We start from the raw sequence: 20,259 nt of genomic DNA on the forward strand, positions 1-20,259 counted from the left end.
GCTATGGGAGAACACCAAAAAGTCATGCCATTGACCTCCTCAGAGAAAAAACATACACAGAAAAGAAAGATTTGATCGATGGCTAAAATTGGTAAGTCTCAAAAATTCTGTTCAGGAAAAACTCAATTAAAATAAACAAAACAAAATCATAAAAAAAAAACTAAACAAGAAAAGCTGAAATGATGAAAAAGATTACATAAATGCATACTCGTGTGTATATTCTTCAGTGTGTATACTGTCATATGCATACTCCTCAGTGTGTGCATCCTCATATGTACACTCTTCAATGTATGTACTGTCATATGTACACTCCTCAGTGTGTGCACCCTCATATGTATACTCCTCAGTGTGTGCACCCTCATATGTACACTCTTCAGTGTGTGTACTCATGTACACTCTTCAGTGTGTGCATCCTCATATGCATACTCTTCAGTGTGTGCATCCTCATATGTACACTCTTCAGTGTGAGTACTCATGTATACTCCTCAGTGTGTGTACTGTCATATGTATACTCCTCAAGTGTGTGCATCCTCATATGTATACACTTCAGTGTGTGTACTGATATATATTCTTCAGTGTGCATCCTCATATGCATACTCTTCAGTGTGTGTACTGACGTATACTATTCAGTGTATGCATACTCTTAGACTCTAACAGATAAGACTCAAGAAAACAACTGAAAGTAAGAGAAACATTTCCACATACTTGAAAATTAAACACACTCAAGGTAGAACTTTCTTTGTAAAGGACCAGTGAGTAAACATTATAGACTTTGCTGGTCAAAATCTGCTGCAAAAGTAGGATAGGTGACATAAGCAATGGCCACTGTCTACCAAGTGTCTGAACACTGAGCAGCACCATCTCCTCATGCACACGGTGCTGCAATTACTGAAAGATCCATAAAGTCAGCTGGTTTTGCTTACCATAGTCAGTCCAGGCTGCATTCCGGCCCGGATGGCCTCTATCTGTGTATGAGTGAACTGGATTGTATTACTGCAAATAGATGGTAAATTCAAGATGGTTAGAAGTGCAGCAAAATGGCGTCTAGTGCAGACACACATAGCCATGACCAGCTCATACATCCACTGTACTCATTCCCCAGCCCTCTTCTACCTCAATCTTGCTGCTCCCACCCACACCTCAAAAACAGAATGAGTCTTATGAAGAAAGCAGTGTTACCAATACACTTAGCTTATTTTAGATCTATAGCAGAAGTTCTGGTTCTCAAATGCACTGCCCCGTAGCCCCAGCACACACTCAAAGACCACAGTTAACCAGGAGCTCCATCAGGGCTGGAGAGATGGCTCAATGGTTAAGAGAGGTGACTGCTTTCCCAGAGGTTCTGAGTTCAATTCCCAGCAACCACATGGGATTCTCACAACCATCTGTAATGGGATCTGATGCCCTCTTCTGGTGTGTCTGAAGACAGCTACAGTGTACTCTTATAAATAAATCTTAAAAACCAAAAGAACCAAAAACAAACCAACCCAGGAGCTCCATGCTTATGTGCCGGTAGCTGTGTAATGTTGACTTAGCAGTGTCAGGAAACCTTTCCTTTTGAAGTGTAACTATAGAGTGATCTAAAGTTTCCCAGCTATTGACAAACCAAAGGGGAAAAAACCTAAGGACTGAAATAAAACTATCCCAAGGCTTTAAAAGATTAAGAGAATTTAAAAACAAGTTTGTAGCTAACGTAGGCAGGCAAGTTACCGTTTGGGCTGGTTGTAAGGATAAGGACCTCTATTAGGAATAACGTGAGGTTCCACAATTAAGGTCTTTGCTTCTTCCGTGTCGTCTTCTTCCCCATCTGCATCTTTTCTTTTCTTCCCCTTTCCACTTCTTACTGGGAAAGTTATTCTACAAAAGCAAAACCTCCATTAATTTTCAAAATAAGAAATGGGCCAGGACAGACGGGATGCTGGAGCCCAGAAGGGAAGTGGACATGAGGCCCCAGCCCTAACCTACAAGCCATCTCCAATTGTCAAGCACTTCAAAAGGAAAAATTGGTTTTCTCCAATGTAGGAGTATACAAGCTTCACTCAAGGGTAGACCCCATGCCCAGCAGTGAATGGCCTCCACAAATCAAATTCAATGATAATTCTGGATTTTTTTTTCATAATGCTTTATTTGGGCTTTTTTTTTTTTTTAACTTATTGATCTTTTGCTTTTATATGTGGTTCCGATTTTGTGTTTTTATGGAATATGCATGCACATTTGTATGTGTGTATTTCATCCTTTTTCCTTTTTTCTGTTTGTTTCTTACAGAGAGGGAGGGGGAAAGGGAGGGAGGGAGGAAGGGAGGGAGGGAGGGAGAGAGGGAGAGAGGGAGAGGGAGAGAGAGAGAGAGAGAGAGAGAGAGAGAGAGAGAGAGAGAGAAGGCACGGAGTTGGAAAGGCAGGGAGGTTCTGGGAGGAGATGAGGGAAGAGAGACTGATCAGAATAAATTGCAAAAAAAAAAATTTAACTTTCAATAATAAAAAAAGAACTACTATCTCATATATGGAATTGTATAGAGAATAGACAGATGTTTAAGAAAGATCTGTGATTTATCCCTACATAAATTTTGAAATAAAAGTACATTTACAACTACTAAAATGGGCGTTAAGTCTTCCACCTGGGGAAAAAGTCATCAGCTACTGGACAGATCAAGGAAACATTAAGTTCTGTCACATGCACTGTAAGTGCTTCACTCATGTTCACTGACGGGGAAGATGTAAAGAGACGGTCTCAAAGAACAGCCAGAAAGAAAAGACTTCTCCAAAGAAAGAAGGAGCAGCAGAGACCACACACAGCCAAGCCAGAGCACAGAGGACACTGCAGAAAAGGAAGGACAGACAGCCTGCATCTTGTGGGCAATTCAGACAAGAGGTTCTTAGTCTGGGATAAGAAGCTAATGTTTTCAATAAATTCCCTAAAATTAAAACAAAAAAATAATTCTCTATGTATACTTTTAACAACCTTCTTTCTCATTCTTAAAGTACAAACAGAGCCAAAAGGTGCCAAGAGCTAAAGCGGTGAAGAAGTCACCTTACTACCAGGCAGAGGCACTCGCTTCTCCAGCTAGGGAGTAAATGGCTCTATCCAGTAACGGCATCTGAGTGCTCAAGAAATAAAGCACCATGGAAACGAAGGGCCTAAAGAAGCAGAAGTCAGGACGGACAAAGACTGTTCTTAACGGAATCTATGCTACAGAAAAGTTATGAGAATAAACAGACAAATACAATCAGGGGGCAAGAGCGCTTTTGTAATTAACAGAATTCAGAGATGAAGGGAGGAAGACTCGGTGTGGGTATTTGGAAGTATCTGAGGCATCGGGAAGCATCCGATGGCTGCAGGCACCTCACTTCATTCCCACGTAACAGCTAAAGCCGCTTGACATTAACATAACTGTTTTGAATACATATTGAATATCCACGATTTGAAACATGAAATTGACAATACTCCAGAATCTAAAAGATTTGTGATACTCAAACAATCCTTACAACACTTTGAATTTTGAAACATCTTGGCTTTAGGACTTTAAGATTAGGAATGTCCAACTGGTGAGGTCTACGGAAATATTTCAAAATCTGTAAAAACTCCAAACTTAAAATATCTCTGGCAGCAAACATTTTAAATAAAGGATACTTAACCTGTATTTAAAACCTGCACGAGGCAGGCAGACTTGAAAGAAAGCTTAAAATCAAAATGAAGTTCCACAAAGCACGCCTGTATGGGCACAGTTAGGGACACACTGGGCTGTGTGTGAGATGTACAGCCATCTTTCCTTAGTCAGCTACTACAGTTCTTTCCAAATCATAGACACTTACTGATCTCTTTTGAGACATGAAGCTACTTTTAATGTAGTCTTAAAAATAGCTTCTGTACTAAGAGTCAGGAATAGATTCAAATATAATAGTCTTATCCCAGTGATTATTCCAGAAAAGCTAAGGACTGCCAAAATGAAATCCAGACACAATGCTTAAAACTCACTTAGTCACCAGTGCTGATGCTAATACAGACAGACTACAGACTGACTGCCAAGAGCAGACCCATTCCGATTTTACCTGAAAGGGGGTATTTGTAGAGCTGGGTCATTCACGGTCACTTTGACATTATGACCAGGAAAACTGGCTTTCAAATGTTCAATGGAGAGAAAAGTGTCATTGAAATCCAACGTAGCAATCTGATTGGGCATTTTGGAATAATGGGCACTACTTGGGTCCCCATAACCTAAAATGATGTCATGCAGCCAGTCTGGGACCACGCAGTCGGTATTCATCAGATTTCGAATAGTCTCCAACACGGCCTGTCAGTAAAGGGACAGAAAAGGATCAGTCAGTAGACATCTCGACCATTTGCACTTCACTGGAATGCAGGGCTGACGGCACCGATCTGGAATGCCCATGTGTTTCAAGGCAAGAAGCTATTTTCTGCTGACAGGTGCTTGGCAAGACTGAATCAACAGCTATATTTTCAGTTGATACCATATACTGAGTCAAACAAAAGAACTAAGTTAGTAAGAACAGTTTATCCACTAAGAATTCGTTTAGATAGAATGACATAAATAAACTTGCCACTTGACTTCTATTGAGCAGGATGAAAATAATTCATGTCAACCCAGTACAGGGAAAAAAAGATAAAAAAATTTCAGAACGGGCCCTAAAAGACAAATGCTTCCTTATAAACTTGAGTTTTTTTCCTCTCCATAGTGCATAGCTGTTTGGTGAAATTGCAGCATAATTTATAAACACTAAAGTCAGCATGGGAAGAAATAAAAAAGCAAGCACACTGATAAGAGTGTCGAAAACATGAATAAGTAAGAACTGGTTCTACAATAAAAGGGTATTTCAGTACCAGCCCATCCCTGTCAGAAGGAATTAACAGAGCCAAGATCATGTTTTAGAATTTTCAAAACCATTCTGATAAAGTAACAAATGTCAATATCTAAATTAGGAGGCAAGGCCTAATTTCTAAGAACACAGTGACCAAATAAATGTTTTTTTAAACTCAGGATCCGAGCACAGATTAAATAAGGGATAGGATAGAGTGGATGAGCCCACTCACCTAACGCTGATGAGTAAGAGAGTTCTGGATCTAAGGAAACCTTAAATCTAGTACAGATGAAGGAAGGCATAGACCATGACAAGAAGCACCAGAATGTGACAATTAGTAAAGAATCTTACAAAATTCCACGGAATTCACCACAGGAGATGTGAGATGGTGGGGGGACAGACTTGGTATTACGAAAAGCTTCAAGGAGGAAGGTGGCATTTTACTTTAGTGCAACAAAGAATTTCTGACTTATTTGATCATTAAATGGATAGTTACAGAAATGTTTTAAGGAGCAGAATAAAAGCATCAGTGTTCAAGAAAATTCGGAAATATGTATCAACAGGACTAAGAAGAAACTGGAGAAAGGTGGCCATCCCAAGGGTCCAGGCAAGAAATGGAAGATCCAGATTAAAACTCACTGCAAATGCAACTGAAGCAGTAAAACACACGAGGGATGCAGCAAAGTGCACAGGAAACAGCAAACACCCAGCACAGGCGGCTAGCTCACTGCTCTCCCTGCATTGGGACCAGAACGCCTCCTTCACGTCCCTTAAGATGCATGCTTGGCACTTGCTAACCTTTGATGGTGATTACTTACACTTCTTTCTTGATTAACAGTTAAGGGATGAACTGTGTCTAATTCACCTCTACAACTCCCACAGAACTAAGCACAACATCATTCACACGACAGACAGTAAACAGAATGGCAAACAAAGAAACATTCAGTAGACTTCAGCTACGTGCCTGAGACTCACTCACTGTTATTGAAAAGCAAATGTGAGACTAGAGAGGTCCTGTACAACCTGGAAACAGACCTCTCTTAAGTGACACAAACTGAGTTGCTTATGTGAAGTGGAAGGATAAATTGTAAATATACCCGAGGAAAATCATCTAGAGGGACAGTGTATAAAGTCTTTTCTAAAGAACAGGTGTGTGATCAGTGTGCCTAGAGTGAGGAGAGGAAGGAAATGGAGGACATGAAGGGGAGGCCACAGCAAAGGATGGCATAACAACGGTGTCTTGGATAATTAAACACTCTTCGACGTGATGAGAAACTAAAGAGTGCATGTAGAAGGGGCGCTGAAGGATTCGCACATTTGGAAAGAACGACACAGAGGCTGTAGAGAGGAATGTAAAGGAGGAGTGGAGAGGAAAGGAACCAGGGACATGAAATTAGGGTGTCTAGATACGGCATGGCGGTGGTGTCGACCCACTCAGTACTAACAAATGCTTGTAGAGTGGGAGAGGAAGAAGTCAGGGACTCCTCCACTGCACTTGTGTTCAGTAAAGCAAGAGCTGGAGCATAAACTTCTGCATTGAGAGCTTCTGATTTCTTATACACCGCCACAGCGTGGAAATGCTGGGAGAGATAGGGTTGGACAAGCGACGCGGCATGGAGCAGAGAGGGGAAAGGCGCCCTGCAAACAGTAGGTGTCTCCAATGTAAAAACAACTTCCAATAAGAGTGTGGCTCATAGTCCCTACAAGAGCCTCATAGGTGACCACAGGACGGGTACTTTCAAATCTTCTGTTACTAAAACATTTCTCCTTCTAAACTACGAAAGCAAATGCTAGAAGCCCCAGTGTCTCCCTGAGCGAAGTGTGTCAATACACTGAATCAGAGAATCACTAGTGTGATGTCCCACATCTGTCTTTTAATGACAGCTGGAATACACCTACGTTTGACTTACAAAAGAGGATCCAGTAAATGAATGAGCTCAGCTCGTCCTGAGCATAAACAGCACCTCATGTAAAAAGGAGCTGACCTTCAGAGGAGAACCTGAATTCATCTATAAATTTCCCATTTCTTCAAAAGCCAGAACAGATCTAGCACATGGATTTCCTTAAATGTCATATTTAATCAATATGCTGTGAAGGGAAGACTGAAGTCAATGTTCGCTTAAATCCGTCTACCCAGCATGTATGTGCTCCTTCTTTGGATTTCATTACTAGGATATAGGGACTTTTAGTTACAGAACTGAACATTACCTTGAAGTTATTCTCCTTTGGTTTCCTCCTCATTATGACATTGAAAGTGTCGTACACATCTTCGGCTCCATTTTGTATAGTATTGGTCATATCCTGTTGATACTGGTTTGGATCCAAAAATACTCGAAATGTCCTTGACTCTCCTCTAAGATTGGGTCTGGGTTCAGGTCCTAGATATTTTTTAAGAGTTTGTTAAATGAAATATGTATTTTTTTAACTATGAAAGTAAGTTATATGTCTTTCTTTCATAGAAATGGTAAGCCACTAAACTCACCTCCAATATTTCTGAACTATTCTGTACTTAGACATTTCAGACTCAAAGTCGAAAGTATATTCCCGCTTTCCTAAACTTTTATCATTTCTTACGACTCATGTCCTATGCTGATCAAATTCCCCAAACTGACCATGTGCATATTCGAGTGCTTAGTGGTCAAAAGCCTTTGCTCATGGTCCCTGTTAGTGACTCACATGTGGGTATGGATCAAGTGTTTTTCAGACTAAGCACACGTGAAGTTACATGCCTGCAGACGTGTGTCTTGTTTTAGGAATTAAGAAAGTAGCCTTTCTACTTCTTAATTTGACAGTGGGTTTATTACTTTTCTCAACTTTCCAGAGTCTACCTAAGAGCACCAATTGGAAAAAGAATTTCACATACTGAGAAATGTGAAAAAAAGAGCATTCATTTTCTTCTGTTCCCTTAAACTCTGGAATGGAACAGCCTAAGCAGCACAGTCTAATGATGTCCTGACTCAAAATGACAGGTGGAAGGCACTCAGGTTTTAAGAAGCTCAGCCACCAAACCCTGAAAGAAGCCATCAGAGTTCTAACTTAACAGGGTGTGCGCTTTAAAGTCAGGGTGGATCGACAGTTTCAGATATCACCAGTAATCCCAAGAGGAGTAAACTGACCCCATGACACAGCTTTTAAAGCTACTCATTTGTTTGTGTGGTTTGTGTGTGTGTGTGTGTGTGTGTGTGTGTGTGTGTGTGTGTGTGTGTACCAGAAGGATTATACGTGTGTCTGCTACCAATGCCTGGTATGCTTAGAAATATTAAAAATCTTGTCTTCGAAAATTCAATACATTTTAATGGCTTTTTGTTTTCCTTTTTTTTTTCCAGTGCTAGGGATGAAACCTACAGTGTATGTTCACAGCACATGCTGTAAAGTAAGGACCTTACACACAATCCTTTATGTCTACTACATACAACACCTGAAAGTTTTACCAAGTCAGCAGCCCAGAAGTGCATTCCTCCCTCTCTCGCTCCCTCCCACACAGATCACTGTACCGTCTTCGATGACTCGCCCTTTGTCGTCCAGCATGCCCTGGATCTCACAGCCTCTGACGTACACCAGACCAACTTGCTCAATAAAAGGCCTCCTCCTGTCAAACTTAGTGCCGTAAGGTTTTGTGGGACGCACAGTAATTAAAAAGCATACATCGTGTTTGCGAAGACCTAGTAAAACATAAAGACATTTTTACTTATTAGAATTATGTTGTTTTTGGTCATTCACTGGCAAATTCTTAATGTTTTTAAAGGAGAGATTTAAAAAAAAAACATTAAAAACAAAAGGGATGACCAATAATATATTTTGCATTAGAACATAGTTATGTTTCCTATAGTTTTTAATATTCAATACTTTATAGCAGTAATTAAAAAGAAGATCTTTTTATATTAAAATTAGAAACTTCTGTGTCATGAATTAATTACTGAGCAAGACTTCCAAGTCATGTTACAGATCCAAAATTGGACATTCATCACCATTCTTATTTTTAATTCTTATTAAGTAACTGAAAATATGGCTGGCATATAATTCATAATCATCAAGTTTCTACCATGGGTTTCAGTTATCCATCAGTGTCATTCCAAACAGCCTTAGCGCACTGTCCTAAAACAGGTTTACCCAAGAATAACTCATCAAAGCACAGGAGTGCTTTCCACAGATTTTTTACCCACAGAATATGGCTCAATGTACAGTTCCAGTCAGCAAACAGGGAAATCCTTCTAAGTGAATTTTAAGAGGCAAGATATTGGTGTCAAGATCCAAGGCTTCTCTGGCTTCCTTGGTAACACTGACACAGAAAGGCTAAGGGCACTAAAGTGTTGGCTACACTTACAACACAGAAGGTCACATCACTTCATCTTTGTTCTTTCCCAATCTATTATTTTTACCACTTTATGACAGAAATGAAAATTTATATAGTCTGTCTGCTTATAACCTTGAAAAAAGAACATACAGCTAGATTAAGACACCAATGTCAGTGTGCGGCTAATAGGACTGGAGACTTCACGGTTCTCTGTTGTGTGAGTTTAAGTAAAGCTAAAAGAACTCACATCTGAGTGAACAAAGTGGATGAAGGGGCAGAAGAGGCAATGAGAACTTGAAGAACGATGTTCTGCTGAGTTCTGCTGCCATACAGCCTACAGTCTGTACAAGTCACACTTCTAGGCTTTAGTGACAGAGGTCCTGAGAAGACCCCATGAATGCAGGAGTCAGTTTCTGACGTCAGTAGGGATGGCTGCCTGAGGAGCCCTCCAAATCCAGACCATTACAGGAGACACCTTAGGTCTGCACTTAAAAAGTTGTGCTACGATGAGCTTGCCTTTCTTCTCAAGCACTTGTGGCCACCCACCTTTTCATAGGGTGCTTTTAGAAGCAAAACTCAATGTCGCTTCCATATGGGGTAATAACAGGGCTAAGAACCCAAGCTCCAAGTCTCAAGGGGATGGGAGGACAGTTCTATAATTTTTAGTTGAAGCATTTCAAAGCTATTGCTTGACAGACAACATTTGTTACCATTTACAGCCCTCCTCTTGGTTTCTGCTCCCATCCCTAATCAGTAGAGGGGCTGAGCTTGGGCCCTGCTGTAGGAAAAGCACTTCTCTTTCCACTGTATGCCAGTGATTCACTCATCCCTAAGTACTCACGGCACCCTGTCCTGCTCATGAGAGCACTCCATCTCTTACTCTACCAGAGGCCTATGGTGACGGAGGGAGTGAGGGAAGAGAAGAAATAGGAAGGGGGCTGGGGATGGGGAGAAAGGGAGAGAAGGCAAATTAAGAACTACACTTAAAAACAATCCCTTTGGGCATTTCAGGTAGCAGTCCCCACAGCAACGGAGAGGGCTCTGCCAGGAGAGCTCCTTCTCTCCTCTTAACTTTACAAGGGAGACCTGTCCGTCATCTCCTGCAAGAGACTTTAAACTTCTGGGGTGCCAATAAGTTACTCCGTTTTAATGCCCAATGTATAAAATAGTGTTGGATACCTCCGTTAAGTTCCCAGGGGTAATAAATACAAGACCTTCCCCAGGAACTTCTCAGGGCACAGCAATCATAAAAGTGCACAATGTTCTAAACGTATAATGCAACAGACTGGAACTCAGAGAAAGAGACAGGACTCAGAACAATCTGTCAATCACCAAAGCAGCCATTGTCAAACACTTGGCCAACTGCACTGCTGGGCTCCTTTCGAATTCCCTTTTAAGTCTAACATATGTTCGCATGGTTACTGCTATGTGGGGGCTATAATTTCTGAAAACCTTTCCTTTTGGCACTTGAAGAAGGTAGCAGGAGATTAAACCTCCTGGCTACTATCTCTCACAACAGGGCAGCAAGGGGGAAAATCTTAGACAGCTGGGAACGGGGTGTGTGTGTGTGTGTGCGCGCACATGTGTACACATGTGTGATGATGCAAAAGTGCCCACTACCTGTTGCTTCAGAGGTGTTAGCCAAGTTTTAACTCTTTTTCACTTAATATTTTAGAACACGGCTTCTCAAAAAGTTAATTATGATATACAACTCAAATTGCTAAAACTTTAGGTAGTAAGAAAAAAAAATAAGGAAAACTATTGGTTTACTTTCTTGTCAATTCCTATCCACCTTCCCTTCTGGTAAAGCACAGTTTCCTGTGGAGCTGCTTCACTCCGCGTCTCCTCACCAGACTCCCCATGCATTCTCCATGAGGCGCATGCGTCACTTTCCTACTCGGGCTGCTCTCCTCTTTTCAGAGTGTAGCTATCTCTGCTTATGCTGCAAATGTGTTATACATGATTCTCCTTTAGGGTACACGGATGCTTTTATGTTGATCTACAATCTAGCAAACACTCTACTAATTTAACAGTTTCTCCTTAGTTTGCTTTGCAAACTGCAATCTTCAGAATACTCTGATAGTTATGGTCTTGTTATTAAAATATTGAGATACTTAAAGTACTCTTGTATGATTCTTAATAGTTTTACTACTAATTACAAACACAACTACAATGCTTTAAATTGAATTTTAAGAATAAAACTGAATAAGAATTTAAAAGGACAATATTTAGTAAAAGTACTTGACCAATGCTCTAAATGGAAAGCTACAAATGAAAGAGGCAAAAGGTAGCATTACTTTCGAAATGCCAAGTTACCTTCCCACTCATCCTTGATGTGGTCTCTGACATTCAGATTGATGGTGACATCTGCACGAACTCGGGTTGGCCAGTTTTCACCAATGTTGGGTTTGGCAACCTCGACTACAGTGAAAGCCACAATGGGCTGAGCCATTCGTGCCCAACCACCAAACACGACACCGCCATACTCAGATTGCCTGAAAATCCAAAGCAGTGGATGATTACACAAACAAGAACCCTACAACTGTACACAAGTACAATGTGGAGAGTTCATGTTTAGCTCACAGTTAAGTTCTGGTTAGCACTGGCTATCCATGGTAAGGGCCCTTTCTTCTTAAAGGCTGGATAGTCTGCTACATTGGACACGCAGCCACACATTTTCTTTACTTGTTCATCTCCACACAGACACAGGCTGTTTCTCCATCTTGGCTGTTGACAGCAGCGCTGCACTGGGCATGAAGTGCAGGCGTCTCTTTCAAGACAGGGGCTTAGCTCCTACTAACATCCATCCACAAGCAGGGTTACTGCACGGTTCCCTTTTCAATTCGGGGAGTGTCTGCATTTTCTTCTGTAATGGTTGTAGAATCACATGCCCAACTAAAATGCACAGGGCTTTCATTTTCCTAACTAACCTTGCTGCTACTCAGCTTCCCTCTTAACAAGAAGAGTAACGAGTTAGTGGCTGGGTCTCCATCTCCACATGATTACAGGCCTGAGCCACTGGTTGACAGCTGCTGGCTACCTTTACCTCTTCCTTGCAAGCATGTCCATTTAGGATGCTCCACATTCTTTTTCTAATTACTTTTTTGTTTTCCTTATCCTTCTGACGTCACTCTAATTAGACAGCAGTCACAAGTGTCTCTCAGGCTGCACAGCTACTTTCATGCACTCCTCCATTTTTCTCTTTGCTTCCTCTACTTTGGTGTCAAAATCCAAGACAAAAAAGCAAACACAAAATAAAAGTGCTAAGAGCAATGTCATGGTAACCTTTCCTCTGCTTTCTTGCAAGAACCTCATGTCTCAAGACTTAAGTTTAATCTGTTTAAGTTCATGTCTTACTCTAAAGCAGTGATCTTTGGCAAGCAGGTCTAGCTTTCCTCTACTGGAAACACTCTTCTTACTTCACAGCACAAGTGCCACATATGCACAGCTTTATTCCTGCTTTCTATTGTGCCTCTGTGTGTATGTGTGTGTGTGTGTGTGTGTGTGTGTGTGTGTGTGTCCTGGTGTGTGTGTTGCTTTTTTCTTTTTCTTTTGTTTGTTGTTTTTTTCAAGACAGGGTGCTTTGTGTATCCCTGGCTGTCCTAGAACTCACTCTCTAGTAGACTAGGCTGGCCTTGAATCAGAGATCCACCTCCTCTGTCTCCAGAGGGTTGGTATTAAGGGTACCTGCCACCACTGTTGTGTGTTCCTGTTTTTATGTCCACTGAGCACTGTTTGGATCACAGCTCCAGTTTCACTGTCTCCCATGGAAACTGTTCAGCTACTCTCTTTCATTTACTGACAGGAATCTCCACTCCCTGGAGCACTCCTCTTAGAGAAGAGTGTTTGTGTGGCTTCTCCTTCATTTTAAAGGACAGTTCTACTTAGGTTTATTTTATCCTTTTCCTCTCTCAAATAGTTTCAACTACTACCATTTTTATCTTTTATTCTTTATGTTCTTAGATCACACTTAAAATACATTTCCAGAACAAGCTATTATTTTAAACACTTAAAAACATGCAAGAATCCTCATTGAACTATACTACCTTAAATCCCTTAAAATAACTAATCACTTAAAAAAGATCAGAGGGGAAGTTAATTAACAAGTAGCAGCAACACCCAAATAATCTTTCTTATTTACTTTACTTCAACTTGCATTAAACATTTAATTTTTACTTTAAACGGTATATTTGGAACACAAACTAAAGCAACACTTTGAACTTAAAAGTTAATCCTAAAAATGACACTGCAAAAAATGTAAATTACCTCTAATACGATGATTCTGTGCTATAACGAAAAACTATACAATTTTATAACATCAAGGCAAAACTAAGAAATCCTATACTGCAGAACTCGGTTAGCAGCTTCTGAGCGGCATAACAGTGTGCTGAACCCTCGTAAAGGGTCGCTGTCACTTCCTCCACTCTTGCCGCCTTACCGGAGGGCAGCTCATCCTGTCTGTGGAACTCGTGACAGTAAACGCACAATTGAGGAGTTCCAGTAAGCACACCCAATGTGTGTGCTCTACCACAGCCCACCTTTAGAACATCTGCCCTGTCCCTGAGGAGGGAATTCCAGCAGCAGTCAATCTCCGGCTACCCCAGCAGCCTCTCCTCTGGTCCCTTAACTCTTTGTTTTCTTACAGAACAAAATATGAAGCGTCAAGAAAGACAGATTTCTGCCACTTGGAAGCACATCATCTTTTACTGCTGTCCCAGTGGCTTTAGCCATGGGAAACATGGGAAGCATGCAATGTGCAAGAGTGCTTGGGCTCCTTTCTGCCCTTACGGTGTGGACCCGCCCCCACAGAAGTCCCTTCATGGGCACCAGTGCAAAAACTTTAGAAGGATTTATTATTTCAAATGTAAACAAATTAACTCCAAAAGTTAACATTTTCTTTCAGCTTCAAAAAAAAGAAAAAAAAGAAAAGAAAAGAAAAAAGTAATTTTAAAAAATCCTCTATTAATAGAGACTAAAAACCATGAGTAACTGTTTGTTTCCTTTGTATGTGTGCTTGACATTTAAATTAAATGTACAAGTGAATTCTATTTACTTAAGTGCTAGTTAATAAATCCCTATTTTGCAAAATGGCCAAAATTAGGCTCTAAATCTAGACACATAAGTGCAAGGTAACCACAAATTGTAAAGGAGTTTCGGGATCAAGCGCTCCCGCGGGGTCCGAACAATGGGTAATAATTTCAGCAGAGCTGTGGGCAGGGATGAGCAGCCAGTGGATACACAAATCTCACAATCCTAGCCTACTTACTGACTCAACTGATTATTAAGTCAAAAATACTCTGTGTTGGGTTTTATAGTCTCATCCAGAATAACTTCTCACATAATAATTAAAAAAATAGAACTGAATATAAAATAAAATATGGAAGTGAAAAATAGACCATAACTGCAGAGCCTGTGGTCGTCTCTATGGTTAGGGAAGAGAGAGAAGGCTGAAGGACACCAAAGGAGGTTCAGACTCCAGAAACTGCCGGGCTTTCCACACAGAGTCAGTCTCACCATGTGTGTCTACCTACTATGCCTGAAAGGTAATGACTCACTTCACAAATAAAGTTTACGCATCTGCAATCCCTTGAGTATTTGTAACCATCTACTTAGAAACAGTGAATAAAAAGAATTTACCCAGTCACTCACAGGTAAAATTCCAAAATTAACCTTCACACATCTCATAATGCAACCCCGTCTACAAAAGGATTTTCTTAAAGAAAACTCCACATAAAGCCAGGAGGTGGAGTCAAGTTTAAACTGAAAGAAATTCTCAAATAAGTAGGCCTCAAAGTGAATCCAGCCAACACAGTTGAGTTCCAATGTGCTGCTCACAGAACGTTCTGCAATATCCCTAGCCTGCAGTTCACTGGGCACTGACTCACATTTCTAGCTACAGTCACGGAACAACAGTGGTAGAGCATCACTCCTGGCTGATAAACCTCACCCAAGACCACACGGAGTTTAACCTGGCCTAGTCCTGGACTACTGGCCCCTCTTTATCCGGTTATTGATGTCTATTTATTTCTCCTCTTCCATGACTCTTCTCCCTTCTCCCCAGGTCCCCAACCACACCTCCAAGGTACTCAAATACATATTTTATATTCTATCATGTCTGAAGTGAATTCACATTATACAAATCTTCAAATAGTTGGTATCTTTGGCAGATATCTTCACATTGCTAAACACACTGATTTTTCCTAACACAGTGTATCGGATACTGTACACACATTGCTTCCTTAAAGATGGCATCATTTTACTGACCATGGCTTCATTCTGCTGACGCTGTCCTCGATGTCTTGTCTAATTTCATAAGTTGATTCTAAGCGGAAGAGATTAAAGTTCCTCAGGAGATAGTCATGTAGAGTTAAAAACTGCAAATTCAACTTGGGGAGAGCAAGACAGCCTGAAAAGGAAAACAGCATCGATGACTTCTAATCAATCATCTGGTCTATAGGAAAGCACGCCAGCAGCTGGAGAAGCAGCGACTGACGTCTGTGGGACAGATACCTGTCCGCATTTCCACTTGCACAGACAGCACAGGCTATCCTGTGAGAGAGCATGTAGAGACACGACTACTCATGCAAGCAATGTACACTCAGCACTTCACAGGTCAGCAGCGCTTCTTAAATGTTTCCAAAAATACTTCACACTAGCACGGGCCTTAGTAACTTAGAAACTCCTTCCCAAGTCAAGCCATCCAAATTCTCAAGTACCCTAAACTCACCCTGTGGCAAAACAAACAACACAAAAGTAAATCTGATGATGTCCTTTTGCCTAAAGAGAACTCCGAACATGCCTCTGGCTAGGCTTTGGGGTCAAGGCACTGTCTTTCTGTCACTCCCACTCTTCTCTGCTCTTCCGTCACTGAGCAGTCTTACCAGTCTTTAGAGACCAAGCAGTCGACAGCACTAGCAAAGCCACGGTACGCTTATTTGACAAATCACATTTTTATACATTATCTACAGTGCCACAGCAGTAATAAGAGAACTTAGAGACAAGAAATGGTGTGCCAAATATTCACATTGTTTTTATTAGTAAACAATGACTTGCACTCTGAGTCACTGTCTCTGAGGCATATAGGCTGAAGGAAAGGTGTCTTGTTTTCATTTAAAAACAAAAACAAAACCCTGTTAGCACCTTGCAACCCTCACTTGAATTAAAAAAGGCTACATAGACGGGAATGGGTTCCTCATGGCGTCTTCTCTTCTCGTATAGTTCATAGCTTGTTCTCATTAGGTGTCCTCCCTTTGTCTTCCTAATAGTCCTTCCTGCCAGCTAGTTCTCCTCCTTCCCTAGTTAGACCAACCTCTGCTTTATTACATGGATTCTACTTCCCTATTTCTCACCTTCCTTAAAGTCTCTTCCTCCTGTCTCCTCGTGATCTCTGACTGTCCTGACACACACACACACACACACACACACACACACACACACACACATACTCACACACAGATACACACAGACACAGCTACATATAATTTCATTTCCATGTTCTGGATAAAGAGAAGAACACTCCAGGCTTGTCTTTCTGACTCTGGCTTATGCTGTTTAACCCAATGGTTTCCAATGGCACATACTTCCTGTAGGTGGATTTCAGGAGAAATTCCAGGAAATCCTTGGATTGGTAACCATCAAAATAATTGTGACTTTAAAGACATAATTGGTACATTTGAGCCAAGTTCTCTTCAAAAACAAGTAGTTTTCAATCAAAGGTACAGGCGCAATAGCTGGTAAGGACACGTGGGAGGACCTTTTTTTTTTTTTTTTTTTTGGTCATCGGTCCTGGCTTCATAAAGAACTTTAAAAAGGCTCTAACAGTTTTTAAAGGGCAAACAGCCTATCACAGTGATCAATGAAAGCTACACTTTCTGAATTCTTAAGCCTCTTCAGAAACAGCACTGTGGTTTAATAATCATATTTTCCACAGGGTAACACATCCTAAGATATATTTAGTTTAATATAAGTCATTTTGCTAAGTATTCAAAATCCTCACTCTTTTCTAGCTTCTACATCCAAGAGCACAGAACAGTAGCCTACTGTAGAGAGGAGACATGGCTGCGTTTGAGCTGTGTGAGATGAACCTGAGTTCCTGTTACCCGTGAGCTCTGTGTTCCTTACCTACCTTCCCCAGAATAGTACTCGGTAGGGACGATGTTTTCATCCCAGATAATTTTCTCAGTAGGATACAAAGGCATCTGATTCAACTGCTGAATCTGAGAGATGCGGCGTTCATGGCGAGACACCTAGGGGAAGGAAACAGTACCATGAGTTACAGTAGGAACATGAATGACACCACAGGTCACTTAGAGCCAACAGGAGAGAGCCCGCCTTTACTGCCATTAGGCACGGAGAGAGAAATTCCTGTGGCAGTTTGATAAGATTTGATTTTTTTCCCCTTCCTGTTTTTCCTCATAAATCATAAAAAACGAGGTATCAACCAAACGCACTAGAGTTGAATCCCAGCTCCTCCATCTATAAGGAAATTACGATAAGCTTCTTAGTCTGTTTCTTTCTACTAAAACAGGACAAGTGTCAGTCTCTAATCAGGGTTCTATGGTAATGAGAAGGAACACTATAAAACTGTATTAATCTCCCCAGCACATGCCAAGAGTTTAAGAACTGTAGCATCTATGGAAGAACCAAACAAACTCCCCACACAGAAGTTATGAGTCAAGGATTTCGTTCAGCCCTGAATCTCCTGTGATCTGAGAAACTTAATAATCCCTGGAGTCTGAATCTTCTCTACTGAAATGAGAGACTGGGTGAGCTACACTTTCCCTCATTAATAATCTCTACACATGCTTGATATCCCAGTAGTGCGTCTCACAGAAACTGTGATTTCTAATTAACAATGCCGAAATGGCGCTAGAGAGATATGGCTCAGAGGTTAAGAGCGATGACTGTTCTTCCAGAGATTCTGAGTTCAAATCCCAGTAACCACATGGTAGCTTACAACCATCTGTAATGAGATCTGATGCCCTCTTGTAGTGTGTCTAAAGACAGCTACAGTGAACTCATATATAATAAATAAATAAATATTTTAAAAAAAGACAATGTCAAAATGACACGTGGCTTTTCTATGAGAACAAACCTGGGGAAAGGTTTGTATTTCTTTTGTTCATAAAGACTTAGTATTGGTACCAACAGCCTGACTTAGAAGAGATTTTCTTGTCAGAGAAGAGCTCAGGGAATTTTTAGGAAGCGTTTGCAGTTACAGACAGTGACAAGTGACTTGTAGGAGGACAGGCAAAGATAGAAATCATACTTAGAGCAAATAAAAAAGTAGCTTCCATACTGGAACTAATTTAAAATGCTCCCCAGGCTTTCTCCCTGAATGACACGCAAACACCTGTGGGTGGGCATTAGACACCTGTTACAAACGGCTTGTCTCTGCCCCCAGACTCAGCACACTAGCAGCGTCTTTCCTGTGGACGGGAGGGACTATGCTCTCCACCACGTGGAAAATGCAAGCTTGGAAAGCGAACCCCAGAACGGCATGCCTGCCGGTTCAACATGTGTAAGAAAAATCAACAGATACATAAGCCTGCTTACTTATTTACTGATTTGTTTGTATTGCTTAGCAATGAAAATGTCTGAAGTAGATGAAAAGCTACTTAATCTTATAACAGAAAAAAAAATCTGAGAAAAGCCAAAGCCAGTGTGAAGGCAGTACACACTCGTCAGAGTTGGTTATGCAGGTTAACCAGGCAGCCATGAGCACACACAATAAAATAACCAGTTCCTGGCTCTGATTAAATGTTCACATATGGCTATGTGCGCGCACGCGCGCACACACACACACACACACGCACACGCACACGCGCGCGCGCGCGCGCACACTCACAACCACTATCTGTAGAGGTGAAAACTGTCAACACTTAAAGAGACATTGGTTAGCGACATGGCTAAATATTTGACATAAATAGTCATTTGTTTCAGAAAATGTGGTACTGAGAGGCAGAAGGTGTTCCTACACTATGCAGTGAACTAAATCCCCAAACAAGGTGAAATGAAGACAATAAACATGGAGTTACTTGAATCTCTGGCCTGTGGCGCTGGAGATCAATGCACAGTATTCAGTATATTGAGTAAGTGAGCACTCTTTATCACTGCGCTACAGTTCTCCCTTCAACTGTAACCTAGATAGCTCTGAATTAGTAACAATAAATGTACTTCATTAACCTTCACATATTTAAATCTAATAGATAAGAGAAGTCTTCTGAGAGCTCTAGAGGGGTCAGGTGAAGAAATACCGTTAGTCCTGGGTAACAGGAGAAGCCCACATGGATGACTTCTTCACTCCTAATTTTAATTACTGTGCAGTTGTGCGTTATGTACGAAGTAAACCGAACCCAACCCAAAACCCAAACAACAGCAAAAAAGTCACCACACCCAACAAAAACTATGTTTCTAAAAAGAAAAAAAGAAACTAGTTTAGAAAATAAAGTCTCTCATTACCAAAGCTGACTGAAAAATTGCTTAGAATTCTTAAGCCACTTAGGAATAATTTACTCTATTTCTAAGCGACTGAACTTACTGTATCAAGGCTGTGGCCTAATACTGAATACATTAGTTTTGAATAACCACCATTAAAATAATGCATGGCCACAGTTATTCACATGCACTGCTAACTGTGGCCTCCTTCAAATCCCCCGAGCGGGGCTTAAAGGTTTGGAAGATGTGAGAAAAGAAACCACAGACATGGAAAAGCAAGCCTGACCCACCCCCACCAAATCAGATAACTCAAGGACAAGAGGCAAAATACTGAGCCTGAACTCTAGAAGTCAGTACTGTTTATATTATTATGAATGACTCAGAGAGGTGGGAAAAGCCATAAGAGAGATTATCAGACAGTTAAGTATTAATATTTACCAGCAATTCTAGAAGAAACTCTTTATCAAAAGTTGTATCTTCATTTTTAGGGAGCGTTGGCAAGAGGCAGAGGTATGATGCCACCTGGTGGAGTGTGTTTGAACTGCAGAATGGAAAAGATTTTATTCAGATCAATTACCTTTACTATTTGAACCATGTTTTCCTATTGATATTTTAAAAAGGAAACATATGGCACAGCAGCAAAACAAAGGAACAAAACCCCAATAAAAACAAAATTAAAAACAGGAATTAAAACTTTTGAAGTAGTTTCTGCTA

At 40.9% G+C, this 20,259-nt stretch overlaps 1 protein-coding gene across 2 annotated transcripts in view; it reads right to left on the reverse strand.

Moving 5' to 3' along the window:
• Window positions 1–20,259, reverse strand: part of Aqr (aquarius intron-binding spliceosomal factor) — a 70,089-nt gene that overhangs the window by 22,396 nt on the left and 27,434 nt on the right. For both annotated transcript variants that reach the window (NM_001100987.1, XM_063284276.1), the window contains 9 exon segments: window positions 924–993; window positions 1,711–1,857; window positions 4,047–4,288; window positions 7,023–7,192; window positions 8,309–8,476; window positions 11,425–11,603; window positions 15,373–15,514; window positions 17,234–17,354; window positions 19,984–20,086. In NM_001100987.1, coding sequence (NP_001094457.1) covers window positions 924–993; window positions 1,711–1,857; window positions 4,047–4,288; window positions 7,023–7,192; window positions 8,309–8,476; window positions 11,425–11,603; window positions 15,373–15,514; window positions 17,234–17,354; window positions 19,984–20,086 — 1,342 coding nt within the window.

The sequence above is a fragment of the Rattus norvegicus genome, chromosome 3, assembly GCF_036323735.1.
Source record: "Rattus norvegicus strain BN/NHsdMcwi chromosome 3, GRCr8, whole genome shotgun sequence".
Lineage (NCBI taxonomy): Eukaryota > Metazoa > Chordata > Mammalia > Rodentia > Muridae > Rattus > Rattus norvegicus.